Source organism: Lynx canadensis, chromosome A2, assembly GCF_007474595.2.
Source record: "Lynx canadensis isolate LIC74 chromosome A2, mLynCan4.pri.v2, whole genome shotgun sequence".
NCBI lineage: Eukaryota > Metazoa > Chordata > Mammalia > Carnivora > Felidae > Lynx > Lynx canadensis.
The window spans coordinates 4,059,411-4,081,576 of NC_044304.2; the positions used below are offsets into that span (position 1 = coordinate 4,059,411).

Here is a 22,166-nt window from a genome sequence, read left to right on the forward strand (position 1 = left end):
AGAGAAGCCCTCGAGGCAGGCGACAGCAGCCTCTCTGGCGATGTGGAAAGGACCGATCACGCGGCCTCCTCTGCCTCGAAAGCATCGGTTCTCAGAGACGGGCAGGCTCGGCTGCCTCCCTGTCCGCTGCTCCCAGGAGAACAAGGGGCCCGCCGCGGAGGGTGCGGTGTGGAAGGCGTGTAAAGCAGGAAGCTGCTGGACACGCCGAGAGCCACAGGAGTAGCCCGCGACGCACTGTGTGCACCTCCTCGCCCTTCTGACGGGAAAGAGGAGCCAGGCGGACCGACCCGAGCACAAGCACTCACACACCTTGACTCTGTCCCTCAGGTTCTGTCCGAACACAAACGCCTGCTGTACAGCCCGCTCTGCTTTCTCACAGTCCTCCCCGGTACCGCTAGGCTCATTCTTCTGGGGGTCTTTGTCCTAGAGGCACAAACAAGACAACCGAGAAGAGGCGACAGGTTAGCCCCGATGAGCAAAACGGGCCCTCTCACGCCTCACGTGCTTGCTGTCTTCTCTGGCGGGGTCCCTGGGCGTCCGGGCCGCCTCAGCGTCCCCCGGGCTCGCAGCAGACTTGCAGGAGACTTACTGGGCTGCTGCCCCGGCCCCCGCGTTTCCAAGTGGCGGCAGGTGGCAGCGACGGTTCCTAATGTTAACCCTGCAAAGTGCGGCTGGAAGGCGGGAGGCCGAGGGACGTTCTAACACTGAATCGCAGATGACGCTTTTCACCGCTTGGGCTCCAACATCCACCCGAACAGGGCGTGGGGGAGGCGGCGGGTGTAGAGGCCCGGGCGGCAGCTCTGCCGCGGACACGGGCGCGCACGCGCGCGGCGGCTCAGCGTGTGGCGGGCCGGGCGCTGCTGAAGCCGGACCGCAAGGCCGCCCCCGCCGCCGGCCGCAGGTGCAAGCTCTTCGTCCCGGACCCTCATCGAGCAGCTGCTGCGCGACGCTACTGGGCACACACACCCTCGGCCCGCCGGATCCCAGAACCCTGGGCTCCGTCGCAAAAAAGAAAGAAAGGTGTCTGAGCTGCCTCCCCAGGCACATTTCTCCAGTTAGCAAGGGGCCGTGTATCGAATCCCTAGGTTGCTCAGCTGTGGAAGCAGGGAGGGGAGACATCTCTTCATGTACAACGGCACGAGGCTCCATCAGTGACGGCTGTTCCTCTGGCCCCAGGGACTCCTCAGAGGCCCGCCCGCCACCCGCGGCTGGGCGGCACTCAGCCTGGGCAGGCGGGACTCTGGAACTGCGCGCAGACCATCATCGGCATTCTGGCAACTACTGGCATCGGTGGCTGCTGTGTGCACACGCTGCCGAGCTAATCCAGAAGCCTCCACGCGGGCCAGCCCTGGCTCTGCTCGGGGGCAGGGAACCGCCCACACGCTCGGCGAAGCTCCCCGCCCAGCACGGACGCACCTCAGGCGCTCGCGCCTCATCAGATGGACTTCTCCGCGCGGGGGTGTCGGGCGATGTGGCCGTCGTGGCCCCCGTGCAGTCTGCCGGGATGCTGAGCCCGTTGGTGCCGCTGCTGGGGACTGTGGGAGAGAAGGACAGCGTGGGGTCACGGGAGTGCGGTACGGCTTCTTGCGCCCCTGTCACCATCTAGACCAACAGGGTCACTTCTCCTTTGTAAAGAACAGGATCTGGCGTCACCACTGAAAATCACAAATGCTTACAGAAAAACAAACCCAGAACTAAAACCTCACGGGAATGAGAATATCTTACGGCTTATTCCACAAAGAACCGTATGAATTTTCAGCATACTTAGAAACAACACTGCTAATTATGGGGAAAAAAAACAAAACAAAAAAAAAATACATGTTGAAGGAACAATTAGGAGTTTTATAAAATAAGTTTTACTTGAAACATCTTTGTTGGGGCACCTGGGTGGCTCAGCTGGTTAAGCATCCGACTTCGGCTCAGGTCATCATCTCACAGTTCGTGAGTTCGAGCCCCGCGTCGGGCTCTGTGATGACAGCTCAGAGCCTGGAGCCTGTTTCGGATTCTGTGTCTCCCTCTCTGACCCTCCCCCGTTCACGCTGTCTCAAAAATAAATAAACGTTAAAAAAGAAAAATTAAAACGAAACATCTCTGTTCCCTGCATCTTTGCCCTTGAAATAGTTGAGATCATGTGACACGCACAGCTTTAAATCTGGCTGATTCTTCAGCATCATGTAAAAAAGCCTTCCCACTGAAACTCTTTAGAAATACTAACTATTTCCCTCACGGGGGATGTTGGATTGCTTCTGATGAGGAATTTTTAAATTACAGGGAAAGACCAAGAGGAAGACAAGAAAAGCTCATTAGTATTAATAAATTAAGGGTTAACTGCAAACCACCACCGTGTGGAGATGGTGGGAACGCGGCTGACGAGTTAGGTCTTCCGGCTGGCACGTGACCAAAATGACACGAGTTTCTCAAACACACGGGGCTGAGTTCTGCCTGCAAACATGCTGGGCTGAATCTCAGACGCCTGGGAGCGGGCCAGCTTGTAGAAGCCAGTGCGTGCACAAAGCACATCTTAACCGGCTGTCACCGTGGCCCAGTGCTGCACGGAGACGGCATCTCTCTCTGTCTTCCCTGAGCTCACCGAGGATTTAAAGGATCGTTTCCCCAGCACTCTCTCTGTTCCGGAGCGCATTCAACACATATGGCTGAAGTCCCCTCGCTGGAGACACAGCTGCCCCCGGCGCATCTCAGGAACGCTCTACACCCCACCGTGTGAGCCCGTGTGCCAGGCCGTTTCTTACCGGTCTGTGACAGTGCCTTTGGCTGCGGGGCCTGCAACACTGCCGGGCGAAGCACACTCCGCTGTTGCTCCTTGGGTTTCTGGCTCGGCAGACCTGAGAACAGAGGATGGCTTGCCCGGGGCCCTCGGTCTTCATGGGCAGAAACGCACACCCCTGCAACGGCTCTCAGGGGGCTTTACAGAAATTAATCCGGTGAGTACAGTAATGTTACGGGGGAAGCACGGGACAGCTGTCCTCAAGTGCTGGGCTAAAGGGCCAAGCAGAGATGGTGAAGTAGAGCGGAGAGCCGCAGACAGGCCCCCAGGGTTTAGGACTCTGCTCAGGCTCACATAAAAATACCCTTGCACCTGCTTTTCAAAATGCCACACTGAGAAAACCCTTCTGCCAAACACAAATTGGGCAGGAGCCACAAGAGAATGCTTCCAATTCCGCACCACTGCCAGGCCCTGTTCCCCAGCAGCAGGCCACTGGCTCGTGGCCACTCCGCTGATTGGGGTGACTCTGTGGCACTCTGGGGCTGGGACGCTCTGGAGACACAGCCTGAACCGACAGAGCAAACGCGGGCCGCAGAGCCTCAACGTCCCCCACCGAGCCAAGTCCACTCCCTCACCACCCACCCCCCTCAGGGTGGCAGAGGGCTGCCAGGTGGGAGAATCTCTCCTGATCTGATGGGCTCTTTAGAGTGACTTGTCAATGCTCATGCACCAGGGAACTGAGGAGACCTGGAGCACGGGCTGAGCCTGGAGCACACCAGCTGGGCTGCCTCAGGCAGCCACGCAAACAGAGGCTGCACAGAGGTGGGAAGGGTGTGAGAAAGGCCCTCTACTGTCCTCAAAGGCGGGCACCTACCTGCGCTGGGTGCCTGGCCGTGGATCAGTGTTGGTGGCTTCAACCGGAACCCACTGCTCTTTTCCTCTACAAGCACAAGACAAAAGGTAAAAAGCAGGACTGCTTAGGGGTTGGGGATGGCAGCGAAGCTGAGATGGTCAAGGGCAGGGGAAGACCGTGGTCTGGGCTTCAGTGGCCATGAGCCTGGAGAACCCGGGAAATGTTTCCAAACTAAAACAGAAACGCAGAAGCCCGGTCCAACCACCAAGGTCATAAGGCAGCAGCTTGGACAAGGAGGAGGCAGGGGGTCGCAGGAGTGCTGACTCCAGGTCGCGTGCTGCCAACGAAAGACCGGGGGCTGTTGAAGGTGCGCGACAAAAGTGACAGCGCGTGCACAGCTGGTCCATGCCTGGGCCACCTCACCCGGCAGCTTGCCAGGAGCTGTGCTGGGTTCACAGGCCCTGGAGAATGTCAGGGAGTCACCCAATCAGGGTCTCTAGGACCGGTCTCCCTTTCTTAGACCCGTCTCTCTGTCTTGTCAGAGAATGCCTGTGTAATCAGGAGAAGCCTCTGCACCACCAGCAGATGTCTGGGAAATGAGACACGTTTTCTGTGGTGAAAGATCAAAGGTGGCAGACAGCAGGCTCGCTCTCTTTCCAGATGTGTCTGGAGAACTTCACCTCGTCGCTTCCTGAGAACACTGGAAGGCCCAGGAGAAGGAAGGGGAAGGAAGCAGGGCGACGGCTCAAAGCCTGATTTCAGCTGGGCCACTGGTCCATACAAATCCCTTAATCTGTGCCTGCTGTGGACTTGGCCTATCTCCTAAGGGGTGGGGAGGGGGGACGGTCTGATGTGCTTGACAGGAAGGATCAGCATGAAGGTCTGTCCCTGGGGCAGCACAGGGATGACAGCATTCGGGGCTACCGGAGGCAGCCTTGCTTTTGTGCTAAGGTCCAACTCATCAGAAGAAACCCTTGTCAAGTTGCGGGGAACGAGATCAGTACACAAAAATCAGTTGCGTGAATCTATGCGCTAGCAACGAATAATCCAAAAACAAAGTTGAGGAAACAATTCCATTTACAATAGCACCAAAGAGAATAATACGTGGGAATAAATTTAACAAATGAAAACTACAAAACATCACTGGAAGAAAGTAAAGACAAACAAATGGAAAGAGGTCTCAGAAGGTCACACAGTGTGTGATTCTATTTATATGAATTGTCCAGAACAGGCAAATCCATGGAGACAGAAAGTGGATTCTTGGTTGCCAGGGGCTGGGGGAGGGGGTGATGAGTGACTGCTGACGGGGTCGGGGTTTCTTTTCGGGGTGATGGAATGACCTAAAATTAATTTAATTATGGCGATAGCTGCTTAACTCCGTGGATACGCTAAAAACCAACCAACTCTACACTAGAACACCAAAAATGCCTTACCAGAGCAAACTTTTAGGCATAAAACAAAGTCAAATCAGAATTCTGAACGGAGCAGGAAAGCCTTCTTTCTGCTGTCTGCACATGGGTGAGCCAAACTGCTCTCCTTGGGCAAAAACAGGATTAAAAAACTCTCGCTGCTAGCTGGTATGAAGGAGTTGAGTCCGCCAGGCTTCCAAGAGCCTGTGTTAGTGGAGCTGGGGTCGCTCCCGTAAGAGAGAGGTCATAAAAACCACCCTCCCGAGATTCAGACTCCCCAGATGCGGGGGAAGACAAGCTGCCAGATGTTTCTTTTTAGAAGGGAAATACTCAAACACATTCCCAAAGCTCAGTATCATTCATAAGACGACTGGCAATTTACAAACATTAAGGAAAAACTAAGACGAAGTTCACAATTGAGGTAATTCTTAAAAGCCCTTATAGCTGGCTTTGCAATGCTTCCACTGTGGCCCCCGATCAATCTCTACCTCTCTGCTCTGTGTAGAGCAACGGTGGCAGTATGCGACCCTTGCCGCTAGCTGAGGACGACCAGCGGGGGCACAGGTGCGGAGGATCGCCGTCACCTAGCATCGCAGCACCGGGCCTCGCACCCGGCCCACCTAGCAGACTCACAAGAAATCACACTGAATGCTGCAGCGAGCGGACGACACACAGGCAAAGCAAGCCACGCCTGTAATGGCAACCAAGGACTGGGGACAGAAGGAGCCCAAGGCAGCAGGGAGGTGTGCTCACAGGGAGAGGCTCACGGGCCCCATCTCCACCAAAACAGACGTGCTCTCTGTTCGTGGCTTCAAGAAACTCCCTTTTCCTGCGACATGGTCAGGGCACAATGAAGAGGTGTGGCCTGTCTGATGAGCCAGAGCCCCGGCACACGTGGCAGGGTCACTGGCGTCCAAGAGCGACCGCACCGGGGGCACACTCGTGCCCCTCTGTGAGCTCACTGGGCGGATAGGTTGCTCCCTCTGAAGCAGTCTCTGCCCTCCTCCGATCACATTTAAAGCAAGCAGGCCTCTTTGAGGGTGCTTTCCGCCCTGCCTCGGGAAGACCCCAAGTGACAGGTGAGGGAAGCGACACTCACCCCTGAGGGAACTTGGACTTGGTGTGTGCCAGAGGAACAGGCAGCCTGGTGGGGGCCGGGCAGGGGCAGGTGGGAGGGTGCTTGGCAAATGCAGGGTATAAGAACGCGCACTGCAGGTGAAGGCAGCAGGTCTCTTACTGTCAGAAAGAGGGAGGCGCATCTGGCTGGCTCAGTCAGGCTGAGCGTCTGATGTTGGTTTCGGCTCAGGTGACCACGATCTCACGGTTCGTGGGTTTGAACCCCACATCGGGCTCCACATTGTCAGTGTGGAGCCTGCTTGGGATTCTCTCTCTCCCTCTGTCTCTGACCCTCCCCAGCTCATGCTTCTCTCTCAAAATAAATACATAAACTTAGAGGAAAAAAAAGAAAGAAAGAAAGAGGGAGAAATTCAAAGCAAGGAGGTTCAGATGAACCCTGCTGGTGCTGGACTGGAAGTACACGTGAGCCTGGGGCTACCCACACACGCGGACAGATACATAGAAACGTGTGTACGGGTACACACGTGTGTGCACGCAAGTACGGGTACGTGTCCCCGTCTCTGGGCACCGAGGAGGCCCAGGCGCAGTGACAGTCCAGGGGCGGTGAGCTTGCTGAGACCCAGATTTTGGTTTCTGGAGACCACGCTCCCTCCACTAAGGGCCCCTCTGAGAAAAACAGACATGATGACGGGCCTGGAGCCTCTCTCGTTAGGACAGAAAGAAAGCACTTAAAAGAATAACGCGTCGTGGCAAAATGACACGGAACCCGTGTGATGCGACTCCCGCTGGCCAAATCTGGGATGGTTAAATTCTGCACTAAGAATGACAGGCTGTAACTGGCTGCCTAAAACAGGAATCCACGCGCCCACCTTGAGGTACAGGATCACAAAGGACTAAGCGGACAGACGGGAAAGCCCTCTCCCACAGGAGAGCACCACCTGAACGTACCAGCAACAACGAAGGCAGAAAATCCCGCCGTGATTGGTCATCAGAGGAATGACTAACACGAGCAAGGGAACACGAGTGGATGCTGATGCTGGAGGGGAAAAGTGGCGGGGGGGTGGGCTTCCCCAGGGTCTCAGAGCGTCTCTCTGGAAAAAAGGGGGTGACCTCACAGAACAAAAACGGACAGAACCCACTGTGACCAAGAGGGCAAAATCAGCCCCACTGGTAGCAGGGCTGGGGCGCCGGGCAGAACACAGCTTCGCTCCTGTGCTATTCTAGCCCCAGACGCACCACCTGGGTGGGATCGCCAGGAATCCCTGGGCGAACCCAGACAGAAAAACTCCTCCAAAATAATGGGCTTGTCGTCTTCTCGGCCATAAAAGTCAAGGGAAGAATGAGGCAGTATTCCAGATGGAAAGAGAGACACGTGGTGCATGATCTCTGGATTTGGTCCCTCTGCTATGAAGGACATCACTGGGGCGACTGGGGAAAATCAAATGCGCAAAGGGATATAGAAGCGCTTTATAAAATTCTTCCCTAAGTTTAAAATCTGCACCCGCCCCCCCCCCCCCCCCCCCCCCGATTAAAGCTAAAAACCAAAAGAAAGGCAGGCAGGCAAGGTCAGAGGAGGCCTGCTCTGTGGGACCGATGTGCAAGTCTGATATGACTCCACCCTGCGTCAGGGAGCAGGAAGCGAAGCTGCGTCAGGGCGCCTCGGCAGGCCTGGGAACCCCCTTTTCTCAGGGTGGCCCTGCTGTCGATGCTGCAGAATGAAGGTTTTGTGGGGGGAAAGAAGAGAGCGAGGCCACCACTCACAGACCTCACGAGGGGCTGTGAGATTTGTGATGGAAATCGCCAGCTCCACGCGATCTAGACACTCGGCTTCAGGGACTGACAGCCTGGCCCAGAGGAGGCTCACCGCGGCTAACGTCGCCCCTACCATTCACAGCGTTCTTGCTAAGCGAGCACTCCAGGCATTCCCAAGGACGCTTAGAAACCAAACTCCTCTTTAGGACCTGGTGAGAAGGTCAGCTCCAAACAGTCTGCTTTTCGAACCAAAATGAGTTCAATTGTGTGAAACGGGGCTATCGAATCGATCCCGTAAGTTATAAAAACACTGCCCTCATACCAGAGTAGGACTTCTCTTGCAATGCTTTTGAAGTCGGCAATGAATTTATATAAGGCAGGTTGGGTTACAGAATTCGGGTGGTTGAACTTGCTCATTAAATCTTTTATGAGGAATTTCAGCCACGTGGGAGAAACGTTCAGGAAATCCTGGAGTTGGGTCTCCAGTGAGAGACCAAAAAAGGAAGGCTCTCTCAGTCTTCGGGGGGAGGCAAGCTCTTGCCCTCAAGGTTTAAAGCTGTGACCGAGTACGCTTACATATCCACCTGAACATGTCTAAGTCACACTGATTATTAGTGTGAGGGTCTGATGCACAGAAAAGGGGTCTGGAAAATTCCATCGGCCTCACAGCAGTTTACCTTGGGGTGGGGAAGGGGGCGGGGCAGCCAGATTCTCTCACTCTGTGTATTTCCCGTTTGCCTTAAAAAAATGATATGAGTTATTACTTGTGCAAAAACCTTGTAAAACGAGCAGTACGCTGATCTATAGCTGCTTTTTGTTTTTGCAAGAACAAAACAAAAACAAAAAAACAAAAAACAACAAAACTTTAAAGACTCCTTGGGACCAGGCCCTCCTTGCAGAAGCAAAAAAACTAAGGGCTTATGAAGCTTGCCTCACACTGGATTCCAAATCTACGAGCTGAAGATTTGGGAAAACATTTAAGAACTGGAAAAGAATCCGTTTTTCAAATCGCCCATTCCTGTTTAAGATCTTATTTTACAATATCAACTGCTTTTCATCCCAGGAAAACCCCTAGCGACGGGCAGTAAAACGCAAAGGGACACGAGGGCTCACCTGGTTCTGAGTCAGAATTGCCTGCAGATGGCTCGCAGAAGGTTGATGGCATAAAAACATTGTTTTTTGATACTGTCGACAAGGAGGTGCGGGCAGGGAAGGGAACAAGAGGAAAAACAATGTGAGTAGGCGGAGAACACACGAACCGGGTCACCTCTCCCACCTGAAGGGTCGATCTCCAAGCCCCACTCTAGGAGGCTCAACATTGTGAACCAGGCCGTTAGATGCTGTGGTCCACTGTGGCCGCCTGTCTCGTCCTCATGCCCCTGGCTTTTCCTTGGCACCCTGGGCCCCTAAGTGGGCAGCCAGGAGGGAAGCAGAATGAACTGGATGTTCCCAGCCTCAGTCCCTGCTCCTTGTCACCTGCCAGGGCTCGCTGGCTGGCTGCACCCCTACTCCCCTCACCTGTTTAGGATCTTACTTTACACTTATCAACTGCCGCCTGGGGTGTGGGCCGGGCAGTAATGCAATGGCCCTCGGAGCTGAAGAACTATCTGGGTGGATGGACACAGCTACAGAATCAGAGCGCAGGGCACCGACAAGGCCTTCCAAGTTACCAGCTCTGCTCGTGTCTCTCCACCCGCGGTGACTGAGAGCTATTTCCTATGCCACTGTGCCAGAGCAGAGGGGAGATATTTGGCTGTCCTTTGTCCCTGCAGCCTAGGGCCACAGCACAAACCACTTCTCTGTTGCACCTTTTGCCACAGAGCGTGGCTCAGCAGTGCACGGTGAACGCCAAGGAATGCGATCCGTTGCCAGGAAGCAGAAGCTCCCTGTCTCACAGGAGCACCGGGCAACGAGGGAGATGAGGAGGTCTATGGAAGCCTGGACAGGTTCCTCAAGGCCTGCTCATCAGCAAGTGACAGTGCATCCATTCAGGGGCCTGGAGCACTCATGAGAAAGGGTGTGGCAAAGTCCACAATATGTGTGTTAAGGGCAACAGGAAGGAAATCCAGTGTGTTTCAGGGGAGGATCTTGAAAGGACGCTCGCTTTGTACACTGCACCTTCCTGTAACGTCTACATTACTCCTGTAAGCACAAATGACCTTCCAGGGTGTGCTTTTTCTCTTAGAGTGACATCATTAAGGTTCACAGTTACACAAACCTCCCAAGAATGGATGCCAAGATAGGTAACCGGAGATCCTCTCTAAATACACACGCATCTCTGAGCCTGCACTTGGGTGCCAAGACTGAGAACACGGACGACGCCAGGGGGACCAAGTCAAGAAGGGGAGGGGAAGGGGCAAGCCCTGAGGCTATGTTTGCCCTTGAATCTGCAGGGCTGTCCCCAGGCTCAGAGAACCTCTCACCAAGTAGCCTCGGCATCTCTCTCTACTCTGGGCAACGCCCTCTTTCCTGCATCGGTCTCCATACAAGCCCTCGGGCCCAGCCACTTCCGCAGGGTCCTAGCCTGGCCCACCCTTCAAGGTCCCACCAAGCCCTCCTCCTTTGGGGGCTCATGGCATTCCATCACCGAAGTGTCTTCCGGGGCCACTTGGTTCGTTATGTACCGTGTGTGTGTGTGTGTCTGGGCTTCTGGACCAGACTGCCAAGCTCTAGGCACGTGCCTGAAGGGTCAGGAGGACGCACTACTTTTCGCTTCCTGTGCCTGCAGTCTACAGACACGGTCACACACCCGAGCAGGAGGACATGTACTTAATGGCCACAGCTCCCAACAGGACTGACCATCCTTTCCCTCTCTTTTAGAGGGACTACTTCTGGTGCATTTTCTTTTAGTCGGCTAGGTCACAAGCCTCTGTAAGTGGCACGGGTTCTCGAGTGGGGAGCACTTGAGCCTCATCCCTGGCAGACGCTGAGCCTCAGATAGATTCTAAGTGGATCTGGGCCGAGCAGGAGACATCAGAGGGGAGCACGGACGCTTTCACCGCTTGGGAATGGTCTGCAACGGTTACCTGACTGTGACGGTGGGAACTGGGTTAAAGAGGACGTTCTTTCTCGCTTGACAGGAGGGCAGTAATTTCCATCTTCTCGGTCGGAATCTACAGAAAATGAGGAGGAGGAGGAAGAGGAGGAGAAAGTCAGGTTGCTTTCACTTTTACAACCAAAGAGGATGAACCGTTTTAGAGATTTCCTCACCTTCTCCACCTTCGGGGCTGGAGCCTCCGGCTGGCCTCTGAAACGAGAGCACACGGCAGGGCGGTGAGAGAGGGCCAGGTTGCCCCGCACCCGGCAGGCAGCGTGGGAGTTCTTCAGTGAGTGCGTCCTGAAACGCGGCCCTGGGGGCCAACTCCCTGAGCTCAGGCACCCAAGTCACGGACAGACTTTCAACCTAACATTAGGCTCAAAAATCCCCCCAAGAACCTTCTGTGTCTGCTTTTCCAGGCCATGGGGCCAAGGAGTCCATGGGCTGAGAACATGTTTACTGCACAAAGACTGGTGTCTTTGTCTCTCCACAGGTCACAGCTAACTACGTGCCACCCCCCCCCCCCCCCCCCCCCCCCAGTCAAGCACAGTGAAACGGTGTCTGGCTGGAATTCACTTTGCCAAGAGCTGGCAAGTGACTCGCTCCGCTCTGGAGGGCAGCCAGACTGGGTAAAATGGTCACCTAACACCGGATCGTAGCAGCCTCCATTCCCTGCCCTGGCTTGTTGCACAGTGCAGAACGGTGCTTCAAGGTACGTTATTATTTCCAGAAGATACAGAACTGTGATGCCTGGGACCTAAGTCCGATGCAGAGTGTTCAGAACAACTCAGCAGACCACACAACCTACCAAAAAATCACCAGCGAGGTCAGAAGGTGGCCGAAGAATTTCCTCCTTAACAACGTTTAGTTTTAGAATGTTCACAACTAGCCATCCAGAAGCCTTAGGATGAGGCCCCGTTCCCACCCCCCAGATAATACCCAACCCCTAGGACACAGCCCTTCTCAGAGACGTTGTGACTCTTCCGAAAGCAGCAGCCAGAAGCAAACACTGACGAGTGCATATCAGTCCTCCCGGGGCACTGAACGTGGGAGTGAGCAGAGGAGCCAATTTTCTTAGTTTCAGAAAAGCCCCTAGGGGTCAAGGTTAGCCAAAGGAGGACCACCTGCCTGGAGGAGCTGTTAGGGATTAGATGAGGCGCGCCTGGGAAAGTGCTCTGTGAGCCCAGGGCGGGGTGGAGACAGATGCAGTAACTGCCCTAAATAACGTAAATAACGGGCTGTGAGCACCGGCTGGAGCCCCCTGGGCGCCACTTTCCCCATAAAGGGCCACAAAGGACTTTCAGCATCTTGGGCCACGTGTATATTCCACCCTCTTAGCTTGTAGACAGAGGCCCGGAGTTTGTAGACCCTGTCCTAAGGGACAGGGAGAGAAAAGGATCCCAGCCTGCACGCTCTCCTGTGTGAGCTGACAACGTGGGCTGGAGTCAGAAACACAAGCTGTTCTAAGCGCCCGCTGCAAGCCTCTGTGAAGGGGCGAGGACGGCTGCTGTCCCCACATCCGCAAAGGCTGATCCGGGGGCGCAGGGGAGGCCATCCAGCAGAGTGCTTAGTAAACGAACCCCTCATAACACAACAGGGGCTCGACAGTCCGCGGGGCAGCTGTGAGCACACCACTGGGTCCCAAACGAATTCAAACAGGGAGGAGTCGGGCAGGCGGGCTCCAGATGGGCACAAACCGGCGGCAGGAGCCTCAAGGGGCTCGACCCCTCTGGAAGGCCTGCAGTACCTTCTCCCAGCTCTGACACTTCCTAAAGGTACACCTTGGGCAAACTGTTTCACTTGCCCAGGCTCGTTTCCTTGCTTGGGAAATGGGGGCGCCGGCACCGGCGCCTCAGGGAGATTGACGGGGTCAGTGGGATAAGCAGGTGGGGCAGCACTCAGCCCGACCCAACACCCGGCCAAGGTGGGGCTCTCCCAGCCGGCTCACTTCCGCTGGATGTTATGCCCTTGTGTGACAAGGGTCCAGACGTGAAGTCACGTCCTGGGGCAGCCAGATGAGGAGTCAGGGATGGGGACAGGGCCAGGGGTGTTAAGAAGACGGCCCCAAGCCCAGGACTAAGCACTGGGGTGGCATGTGACAACACAGAGCCATGACACTGGCACAACAGACCTTTTCTCCCAGGACCATCCCCTTCCTTGGGTGACATCACTGAGGTGCAGACCCAGGTACCTCCTTCCTGTTCCTTCACAGCGGCCGGCCCACCCCCAGGTCTGGTCCCGTGGCTCCTGGTGCTTCGCTCCTCTCACTAAGCATTCTGGCTGTACCAACCCCACACGTGGCAGCCTCTCAGATCCCGCGGGATCTGTCACTTCCGCAGGGCGACTTCTGGGATCCGGAAACGGCCCCACCTCTGGTCCTGCTCTCTTGTCCCTGGCTCCTCACCTGACAACCCCCTCACACCCACCCCTGTCCTCTGGCCTCGTTGTCCTCTGCAGTCCTCCGCCTCTCACGCTGATTGTGCAGTCTGTGTCACGGCCTCCACCGGCTTGAGTCCCAGGAGGGCGCTGGCATGCAGCACACAGTGGGACCTCGCCTGGCATTTGTTCAGTGAAGGGACACAAATCTCAGGTGCTCTGAGGGCCTCAGAGAAGCTGCTAAGGCATGTGTCCCTGCATTCCATGCAGAAGAGTGGCCCCTAGCCTGGTCAGCAGTCCAGAGAGCTTGTCACGCCCCAGCTTCCTGTTTCCTCAGCTGCCGAAAAGGGTGTTCCTCCACCAGCTCAATGCCAAGAGGCCTCTGCACCTAACTTCCCTCTGCCCTGCAAGCTATCTTGTCTCATTTCCCCATGTGCGGGTTTCCAGAAATCTCCACATTTCTGATTTCATTCCACTGTGCTTGCAAACGACTGTGCGATTTCAGTCATCTCCAGCTTACTGACACTTGTTTTGTGGCCCCGCAAGCAGTCTGTCTGGAGAGTGTCCCGGTTACTCTGCAGCACAGCACCGTCTGGAATGTTCTCTGGGACAGGTGGCCTGCCAGGCCAGCGGGGTTGAGTGCTGTCTGAGCCCTCCCGGAGCCCTGCAGACTACTCCACTGGGGTGCTGGGCTCTCCGACGCTACGACTGTATCTGAATTCTCCCTTCAGTTCTGTCAATTTTTGCTTCACGTGTTTTGGGGTTCTTAACTGACACCGAACTTTCTTACCTATGCCAACAACACCCCAAGTGTCTCAGGAATCGGGAGTCTCATAAGAATGTGATGGGTGCCAGGAACCCCCCAGAAGTGTGCCCAGACCAAGAGCTGAGGCCTCCGGGGCCCCGTCTGTCCATGCCCTACGACCCCTCCTTGCTGTCACGCTTCAGACTCCCAGTCTCCTTCCTGTTTTCTCAATCTGCCAACACTGTTCCCACCTCAGGGTTCCTTCTGTGTGTGCTGCCCCCAAGGCCTGGGACGAGCTTCCTGCAGCTCCGCTCAGCATGGCCTCCTCCAGGGGGAACCCTCCTCCGGGGGAAGCCGAGCTCGCTCACTATCCCGCCACACAGCGAGCGGAAGCTGCTCCTCTCCACCCCACCCACAGCCTCTCGCGCCTCTGCCGTTTGTGTACCAGCTGGAAAGGATCTAACGTGTCCGTCTGGCTGTTCTGCCCACAGCTCAGCACAGAACACCGGGACGCTGTGCACAAAAGATGCTCGGCATGCACTCGTTGCACAAATGGAGCCCGAGTTGGTCGCAGCCCCTTCGGTGACCTGGAGAAGAGAGGGTGCCTGGCCAGACAAGATTCAGATACGTCTAGTCCCTTAAGCCCCAGGAGACCCTCAAACCCACACCTCAAATCTCTTCTAAGAGGCACGTGACTGGTGTCTTGGTCCTGGAAAAGCTGAGAGGCCAAGGCCAGGGGAGGACAACACAGGAGATTCCCCCACCAGGAAGAACCTTCCAGAAGCTGCTGGAACCTCCTGTGGGGTCTGAACTAGCCAACTCAGAAGCAGTAAGGAAACTGATGCCAGCAACTCTCCTCAATAGGAACTAGCACAAAGAAACAAGACAATGTACAAGGAAGTAATTTCTGCTTGCCTTTGGATATGTCAACTCTTCCAGAAATCCTCAACTCTTCCAGCTGCCCATGTGAGCCTGATGTCTGCCCCCACCCCCAACTGCACTGAAGGTCTGAGCTTGCTGTCTGGCTGTCTCGTGCTGTCTTCTCCCCAAACGGAAAGGCCTGGAGCAAAGCAACTCCCTCTCAAGCCAACCCCGGCGCCAAACAAGGCCAACGCAGTCTCCACGCACACTTTTTGCCAACACAGCAGCCTGGTAGTCAGGGGCCACCCCTCACCCCAACCAAGGGAGAGGCCGATCGGGGTCAGCTGAGAACAATGCCCGGGGCACAAACAGCTACAGCTCCTCGGACCCGGGAAGTGTGCATCCAAAGCTCAGGAGCCACAGCCATGGGGATTCGAAGAACAGGCTTCCAGGATTCCTCTGTGGGGAGGAGCCAGGGCAGAAGCAGGTGTGAAGGCCCCATTTCCTCCTCTGCCTCCTCCCACACTAGAATCCACCTCTTTGAGGATCAGGGTTTCGGGAGGATACCTAGAGGACACTGGGGTCAGCACCCATCTGGGACACCATGCCGAACATATCCCAAATCAACACTTACATAAGGAGGCAGGAAAGAAAGAAGCCCAAAGAGAATCCTTCAATTCGCTTCCCCGGTGTCACGGAGTGTGAACGAGTGGAGTGGGCTTACAGAAGATGAAAAGCCCCCACGGTGGCGGCTGCTGTGGACGGGTGGAAAGACTCACAGGGGCGGCAGCTCTCTCCCCTCAGAGTCACGGGAACCTCGGGGGGAGCCGCTCATTCTGTGAGGTGTGCATGTCCCTCTTGCCAAGGACAAAATAGATGGTAACGTCTAACTCGGAACAGGACCCTGGACTGCAGATGTGGGAAGCTTCAGTTCTTTGTAAAGGATGAAACGGTGAAAATTTATGATCATTATGCTTATCCAGGATCCCCCACCCCCACCCCATGCCCTGAGAAAACATGGCTCTCATGAGGCTGCTTGGTGTGGCCTCAAGAAGGACAAAGGTGCTAGGCCAATCCAATGGGAAGGAATGGAGCTGGCCACTGTGTCTCCAAAGCTGACACACAGGGAGAGTAAGCAGGAGTGAACAGCACTGCCTTCCTGACTTCCCAGAAAACGAGACCATGCCAGACACCATTTGGCTTGCCTGGGCCTCAGCGACTCCAGTATGGACTGAACCGTTAGAAAGCTTGCCTGGCTGTGGCTACAGGGAAATGGATGCCTGGGCTGAAAAATCAATCAAGGGAGGGGACTCCTGACATGTCCTTGTCTTCAAAGGCACTATGGGCTGATTCAGTGCTGTTTATTCTGCAACTGGGTGACCAGCTCAGAACTTCTTACTAAAAAGGTAGATACTGAAGAAAAAAAATCATGGCCTCCGAAGGTCTGAATGTCGGGCGGGGGGTGTGAAATGAGGGTCCAAATCCCATGCAGAACCTAGAAGAGGAGGGAAGCTGTCCAGCCAGGGGTCTGGTTCCAGGACCTAAGCTTCCTGGTGGGTCTAATAAACACACTTCGGGCTCAGCGAGGCCTTGGCTCTGAGCATCAGTCCAGGAGACTTAAGCCAGACTCAGAGTAAGCACAAAGAGCTGCCTGCTTTCTCCGGATCAGAGAACTTAATTTGGATGTGGTCTGGTCTTCTCCAAGCTGTCTTCTGAGAGCCAGGAAGTCTGATATATAGAGGCTTGTTCCCGGTACTGAGTCTTAGATGGCCAGAGTCCGGGGAGACTGAAAGATGAGCGGGCCCTCTCTAAGCAACAATTCAGCGAGCCGCTATTTATTATAAAGAACTTTCGGCTTTACATTTCCTCAAGGGATCATGCAATAAAGAACAGACTAAACGTGATGGACGAAATTGGCTGGGTCAGGGTGGGCGGTTTCCTGAATTCCAGTGTGGTACAGGGCAAGATCCAAATCTGTTCGGATGTGAGAGCAACTAGTCCTAGCTAACCAAAGGAACATCTCAACCCGAGAAGAAACTGGGATCAGGTTCCATCTGCTTTAATTTATGCCCTAAGTGACCTAGAAAAAGTTTACTCTGCTTTGAACATGCCCAATCACTAGAGAAAGCCAGTTAATGGGAGCCACTGGCAACAAGCCAGTTTTCTCTGCTGAGAACCCAAAGGAGTAAGTCCTGGTTGGCTCAGAGCTATCACCAAATGATGTGAAGGTGGCACTGACGGACTTCTGATGGGACCAGGGACTCCCACAGTTACAAATGCCAAAGCCAAACAGCACGTGTGTGTGTGTCATGTGCACGACCATTGCTGCTATGCTGGTATGTTCATCGACTGCTCCCCCCGGTCCTGACTTCCTCCCACGGTGACCCACAACCCGGCTTGAGGCTTCCCACTGTTAACACTTGACCTTGCATGGCCAGGCTGGGGATGGTTTGAATTTTGGGGGATTAGAGCCTCTGACCCAAGGTCCACAAGAATTGAGAAGTCCAGTCCCATCGGCCAGGCTACAGAAATCCCCATCTGGCCCGGCTGCAGGCAGAAGGTGAGACCCCCACCCCCCACCCCGGTCTTACCAGACGGGCATTAGATAAGGCCCACACCAGCCTGTGTGCCTCTGGAGGAACAGCTGCTGCGACTCCACCTCTGCGACCTACCCATTTGCTACTCTCAACTGAAAACCCTCAGCCTCTCGAGTGACAGGCGGCTCTGTGAGCTGTTGTGCTGTTCAAGCCAGACAGCAGCAAAGGGCCCCAGAGCCTCTTGGGCAGATCCACACGGAGGTCGTCTGTTCTCAGGGAACCGAGGACACGATTTCCTGTGCCTGCGAAGGCTGAAGGCACAATAACTCATAATACCTGCTCAGCAGAAGGTTCCAGGAGCTGCTGGGCCCCCAACCGAAAAAGTGATCGTCTCCTAATTCTTGCTCTGTCAGTTCTGTGCTTGCTTGTGAACCCCTGGAACACTTTGGTGTGGGCGCCTCCCGGCTGGAATCTTTACTGGGCCCAAACCCACTTGTACACCATGAGGGACTGCCCCCGTCACTGCTGCCCGACACACGGTAAAGGCCGTTTATTCTTCTTCCACTACACACTGACTCCTCCAAAATGTTCCAAGTGGCCTCCAACCTCACCTCTGCTGAACATCACTTCCTCCTGTGTGTCCCAGGGTTTGGTGGCTGTAACTGAATTTTCATCATTTCCTCAAGCACACTGGTGATGTGACACAAGGGATCGCTGAAGGTCTGGGACTGTGACACCCTGGATGGCTACCCAGTGTTTGGTGTGCACAGCAGGGTTCCTCGTTTCCTTAAGAGTCATTTTTCCCTGCCAGAATGGGGGGCTTAGGTACCCACATGGAGTTTTCAATCCTGAATGTAGGGTGATGTTTACCTTTCCCATTTTATCAACCTCCAAACACTCAAGACATTTCTTGTTCTCGAGAGTTCACAATCTTCTCCACCTATAATCTTCAAAAGCCTTCTCAATACAAAGATAAAGGGCTCAAGGGGTTCCCTCTGGATTCAAAAGAAGAGTCTTTTCTTCTTCCTGCTTTGATTGAAGACAAGCAGTTCACAGCCTAACCACAGTCCAAACACAACCGGTCTTGCAAAGCAGTCTGCTTTAGACACCTCCTCTTCCTCTAGATCAAGGAAGCTGGGGCTACTGGTGTTTCTAAGACCCTGAACCTGAACGCCCAAATTCAGGGAGAGGAGAAAGAAAAATGGAAGGACGGAGAGGGGGGTCGAATTTGATTTGGAAGGTTCTACCCCATTACTCAATCCCTCTTTTGACCCCTTATGTCTCTCTCAGGCAACAGGATTTGCTTCTTGCTAGGGGTGTATATAAATTCCCCCGTTTAGAAAGTCTCAATGAAAAAGGGGACTCAATCTTCCCTGACTTTCTGGCAGCAAGAATTAAAGGGTGCTGCAGAGATCATGATCATCTTTTCAGTTATGATCGGCTGCTTGCGGTCTAGGGTCTGACCTGAGGAGCCCAAAGGGAAAGGGGCCGGTCTGGGTTGGGACCCCCAGGCCGTGGAGTGCTGGGTGGAGGTGGACTTACCCCTGCCAGTTCTCGCGGGAAAGGAAGAAGCTGGGCTTCAGGAGTGCTGGCTGAAGCGCTAGCGGGGGCAGGAGGCTCTAGGGCATGCTCACCAGCTGACTCGGGGTGACCCGTGCCATGGTGGGGGGCCTCAGCCTCCCCCCGAGGCTCCTCTCCCGAATCCGACAAGTCTTTTTGCTCTGCAGAGGACTGGGAGCAAAAAAGACAATTTTCCTTCAATGTAAACAAAGGCTGCAACACAGGGCAAGGGGTGGGCGGGGATCGAAGGGCTAGAGACGTTCAGACTTCAGCAGCCCCTGCCTGGGAGGATGAGACAAGAAGCCTGGCACATGCTGTTGTGTTTTGCCCGACGAAACTGGCCCTCCAGAATGAAAGAATGGAAAATGAGTGCGGACTTGGCTGCTGTTTAACTTTGCAGGGAGCTTTGAGGTATGCAGGAGGCCTGGGACCCCATTTCCACAACCTGCAGCCTGGAGCTACTGTGCTTATGGGCTGTGAGCGAGGAACGACGTCCTGGAGACCAAGATGGGGGCAGGGCCTCTACCAGAGGGGAACAGGGGCGATTATGTCCATTTGTCTCTAGGGGTTGATGACCCATCTCTGCAAGGACACTGAGGAGGGAAGTTGGCCCTCAGCACCATTTCTGTCCGTTAAAAAAAGTGGGGGAGGGGAGGCAGGCCTGGAATAGCCTACAAAACGGAGTGTACACGGTTTACAGTGCTTCTAGCACCTTTGAATTCGTTCTGCTTAAACCCGAGATAAAGGGAACGCTTTCTCGCCTCAGTGAGTGCAGATGCAGGGTGACCAAGCCAGTTGCCAGAGACACAGAGAGCTGGCTTTCTATCAGATGGGTGGGAGTTCAGCTGGAGGAGGGAGACCCTTGGCCTAGGATTTTCCCACGTTCACCCCAAATACCTTGGCAAGGGTGTATTTAGAAAACAGCCAGGGTAAGAGAAAGCTGGTTCTGGAAATTTTTGTTCTTGAAGGTACAACACCCCTGGCTTCCTACGAGGTGGTTCCTGGGATTCTGGAGGGTCTCCCAGGGACCGGGAGCTCTGGGATGAATGGGAGCTCTTGAGGAATGGGTAACAAAGCCGGTGTCCTGCAACAGATGGGCTCTGGTCCCCAAATCTCCCGCTTGGCATCGTTCACAACACGGAGTCATTTCTCTCGCTCTGTGAACTGAGTGGCTACCTTGTCCTTCCACAGACCTGGCCACTCTTCTTCGGAGTGTGAAGTGACTAAAACCTCTTTAGATAGGGCTTGGGGGCTATTCCTTAAAATGCCAGTCTGTTGGATCAAAGGAACTCTACAAAGACGACTTGAGAGAACTTTTGAACATTCTGAGGAAAGCAAAAGCGACAAAATGTGAGCTCATTCATACACCGAACAAGTCAGCAAAATCGATTCTTCCTATAAAGGGGAGAAGCACAGACACGAAAGCCTTCCTTCTCAAGCTGTCCCTCAAACCCACTCAACACGCAGAGGTTGGCCCATGCACCAGTTGGCTGCTACTTTACGGCTGGAGATTAAACACCCGCTAAGAGAACATTAAGCCATAAGCTCTGTGGACAATGGCCTATCTCTAATTAGAACCACTTGGGGTTTGTTTTTTTTTTTTTTTTTTAACCCCTGCTTTTAGAGCACGAATGTTCAAATGCTCTCATGGCATTCAACTTGAAATGACGGCTAAACTGGAGGACCAAAGAGAAACACATATGCCATTCCAGCGTTTTCTACTTGGGTCTGAGTGTTTTTGTTGGACAGGAAAAGGGAGCTCTAGAGAACCAAGACAGGGCCTGTAGTTTTTCAACATATTGGTGAAACTCTGGCATCAAGATTTTGGGAGCCTTTGACATCATCCTGAAATATACATGGCTGACAAAAACCAAAACACACACACGCGTACACAGGATAGGCTTGTTAATCAGCAGTAAGCTTTGAAACTGGGTCTAAAGATACTGTGGCAGCATTCAGTGACCCCTTCCTTCCTGCCCATCCGCATCTCTGCAACTGCTTTGTCTTTCCACCAAGCAGACGTTACCCCATCGGCCAAGTGCAACCCCCACAAAGCCTCACCCCTGCAGAGTAATACACTCGGAAGACAGAGTGTCTGAAAGGAACATCAGTCGTCACAGTCAATGAAAAACACTCCTAAGGAGTTTCGAAAATCTCTTTACATCAAAAGGGAGAAAAAAACAAACGGGTCTCCATTCAAGGCAGTTAAGAAACAGAAATAAGTGAAGGCAAGCCGTTCACGAGGAGCGCCCTCTTGAGGAAGCATGAGAGCATGGAAGGAAGGAAGGACGATTCCGGGCTGTCGGTTGGGCTCTGGGTCTGGGTCCAACTGGATTTTCGGCGTTAGGGCTGGAGTTCAAACTGTCAGCTGCTTTCTCTAACAGGGAACAACAGGGGGATCTGACAACCTGTGCTGACACTAAGAGATGCCACCACTGGCAGGCCACCGCCACCAATTTGTAGCCTGCTGTTAATGCAACTTGGACCGTGGTTAGGACTGACAGAAGACGCCACGTGGCTTTGCTACTGAACAAAACCAAAAACCCCGCCTGGGCTAACAGCTTCATTTTTTCTCTTTTTGATTTCAAATCTTTTGCCTCAATCATGGTTCAGATAATAGTTGGGCCTGTGGAGTGTTCTCCTTGGCAGGGGGAGGGGAGACACAAGTTCTTTGAAGGGCAGCCCGCTGGGTGGTTTAGAGACAGTTTACTGAAAGGTAAGTCAGTGGTCCCACATTTGACAGTGGGACTTCCTGGTCTTTGTGGGTCAAGAAAGGGCTCCAGAAATAGTCGTAAGGGACATTTTGCTGACGATTAGGACAACATAAATATGGCCTACACATTGAAGGATATTTCTAAAATAAGCATCACATTCTTAGGAGTGACAATAGCACTGGGGCCATGGAGAGGGCCGCCCTATTCCCAGGAGGCACCTGCAGAAGGATTTAGGGGAGAAGCATCAGTGGGCACCACCTATAGTCGAGTGCTTCCAGCATTTAAGACAAAGATGTCCGTGCTGAGGCCAGGTGAAGCCAGGTGAAGGACATCCCGGCGTCTGCAGTCTCAGTCTTCTAACTTTTCTGAGGACTGAGTATTTTCAAAATACAAAGTTGGACAGGAGAGGAGAAACCAAAACGAGAGCAGCCTGTGCGGCCCGTTCCCAGCTCTGCTTCTGCGACGTGAGAAGCAGACGGGCTGGAACCTGGGCCAGGGAGATGGGAACTGAATGAGGCTC

The 22,166-nt window shown here is 54.2% G+C and overlaps 1 protein-coding gene across 7 annotated transcripts in view; it reads right to left on the minus strand.

The window, feature by feature from the left end:
* Positions 1 to 22,166, minus strand: part of RANBP3 (RAN binding protein 3) — a 55,833-nt gene that overhangs the window by 10,750 nt on the left and 22,917 nt on the right. For 2 of the 7 annotated variants that reach the window (XM_030292820.1, XM_030292815.1), the window contains exons 3-10: positions 18,915 to 19,103; positions 11,027 to 11,063; positions 10,843 to 10,929; positions 8,930 to 9,001; positions 3,600 to 3,665; positions 2,751 to 2,843; positions 1,417 to 1,535; positions 310 to 423 (exon numbers count right to left, since the gene is read on the minus strand). In XM_030292820.1, the coding sequence (XP_030148680.1) occupies positions 310 to 423; positions 1,417 to 1,535; positions 2,751 to 2,843; positions 3,600 to 3,665; positions 8,930 to 9,001; positions 10,843 to 10,929; positions 11,027 to 11,063; positions 18,915 to 19,103 (777 nt within the window). Of the gene's footprint in view, positions 1 to 309; positions 424 to 1,416; positions 1,536 to 2,750; positions 2,844 to 3,599; positions 3,666 to 8,929; positions 9,002 to 10,842; positions 10,930 to 11,026; positions 11,064 to 18,242; positions 18,399 to 18,914; positions 19,104 to 22,166 lie in introns of those variants that run through there. The other 5 variants (XM_030292829.1, XM_030292824.1, XM_030292841.1 and 2 more) reach the window with 4 other exon arrangements.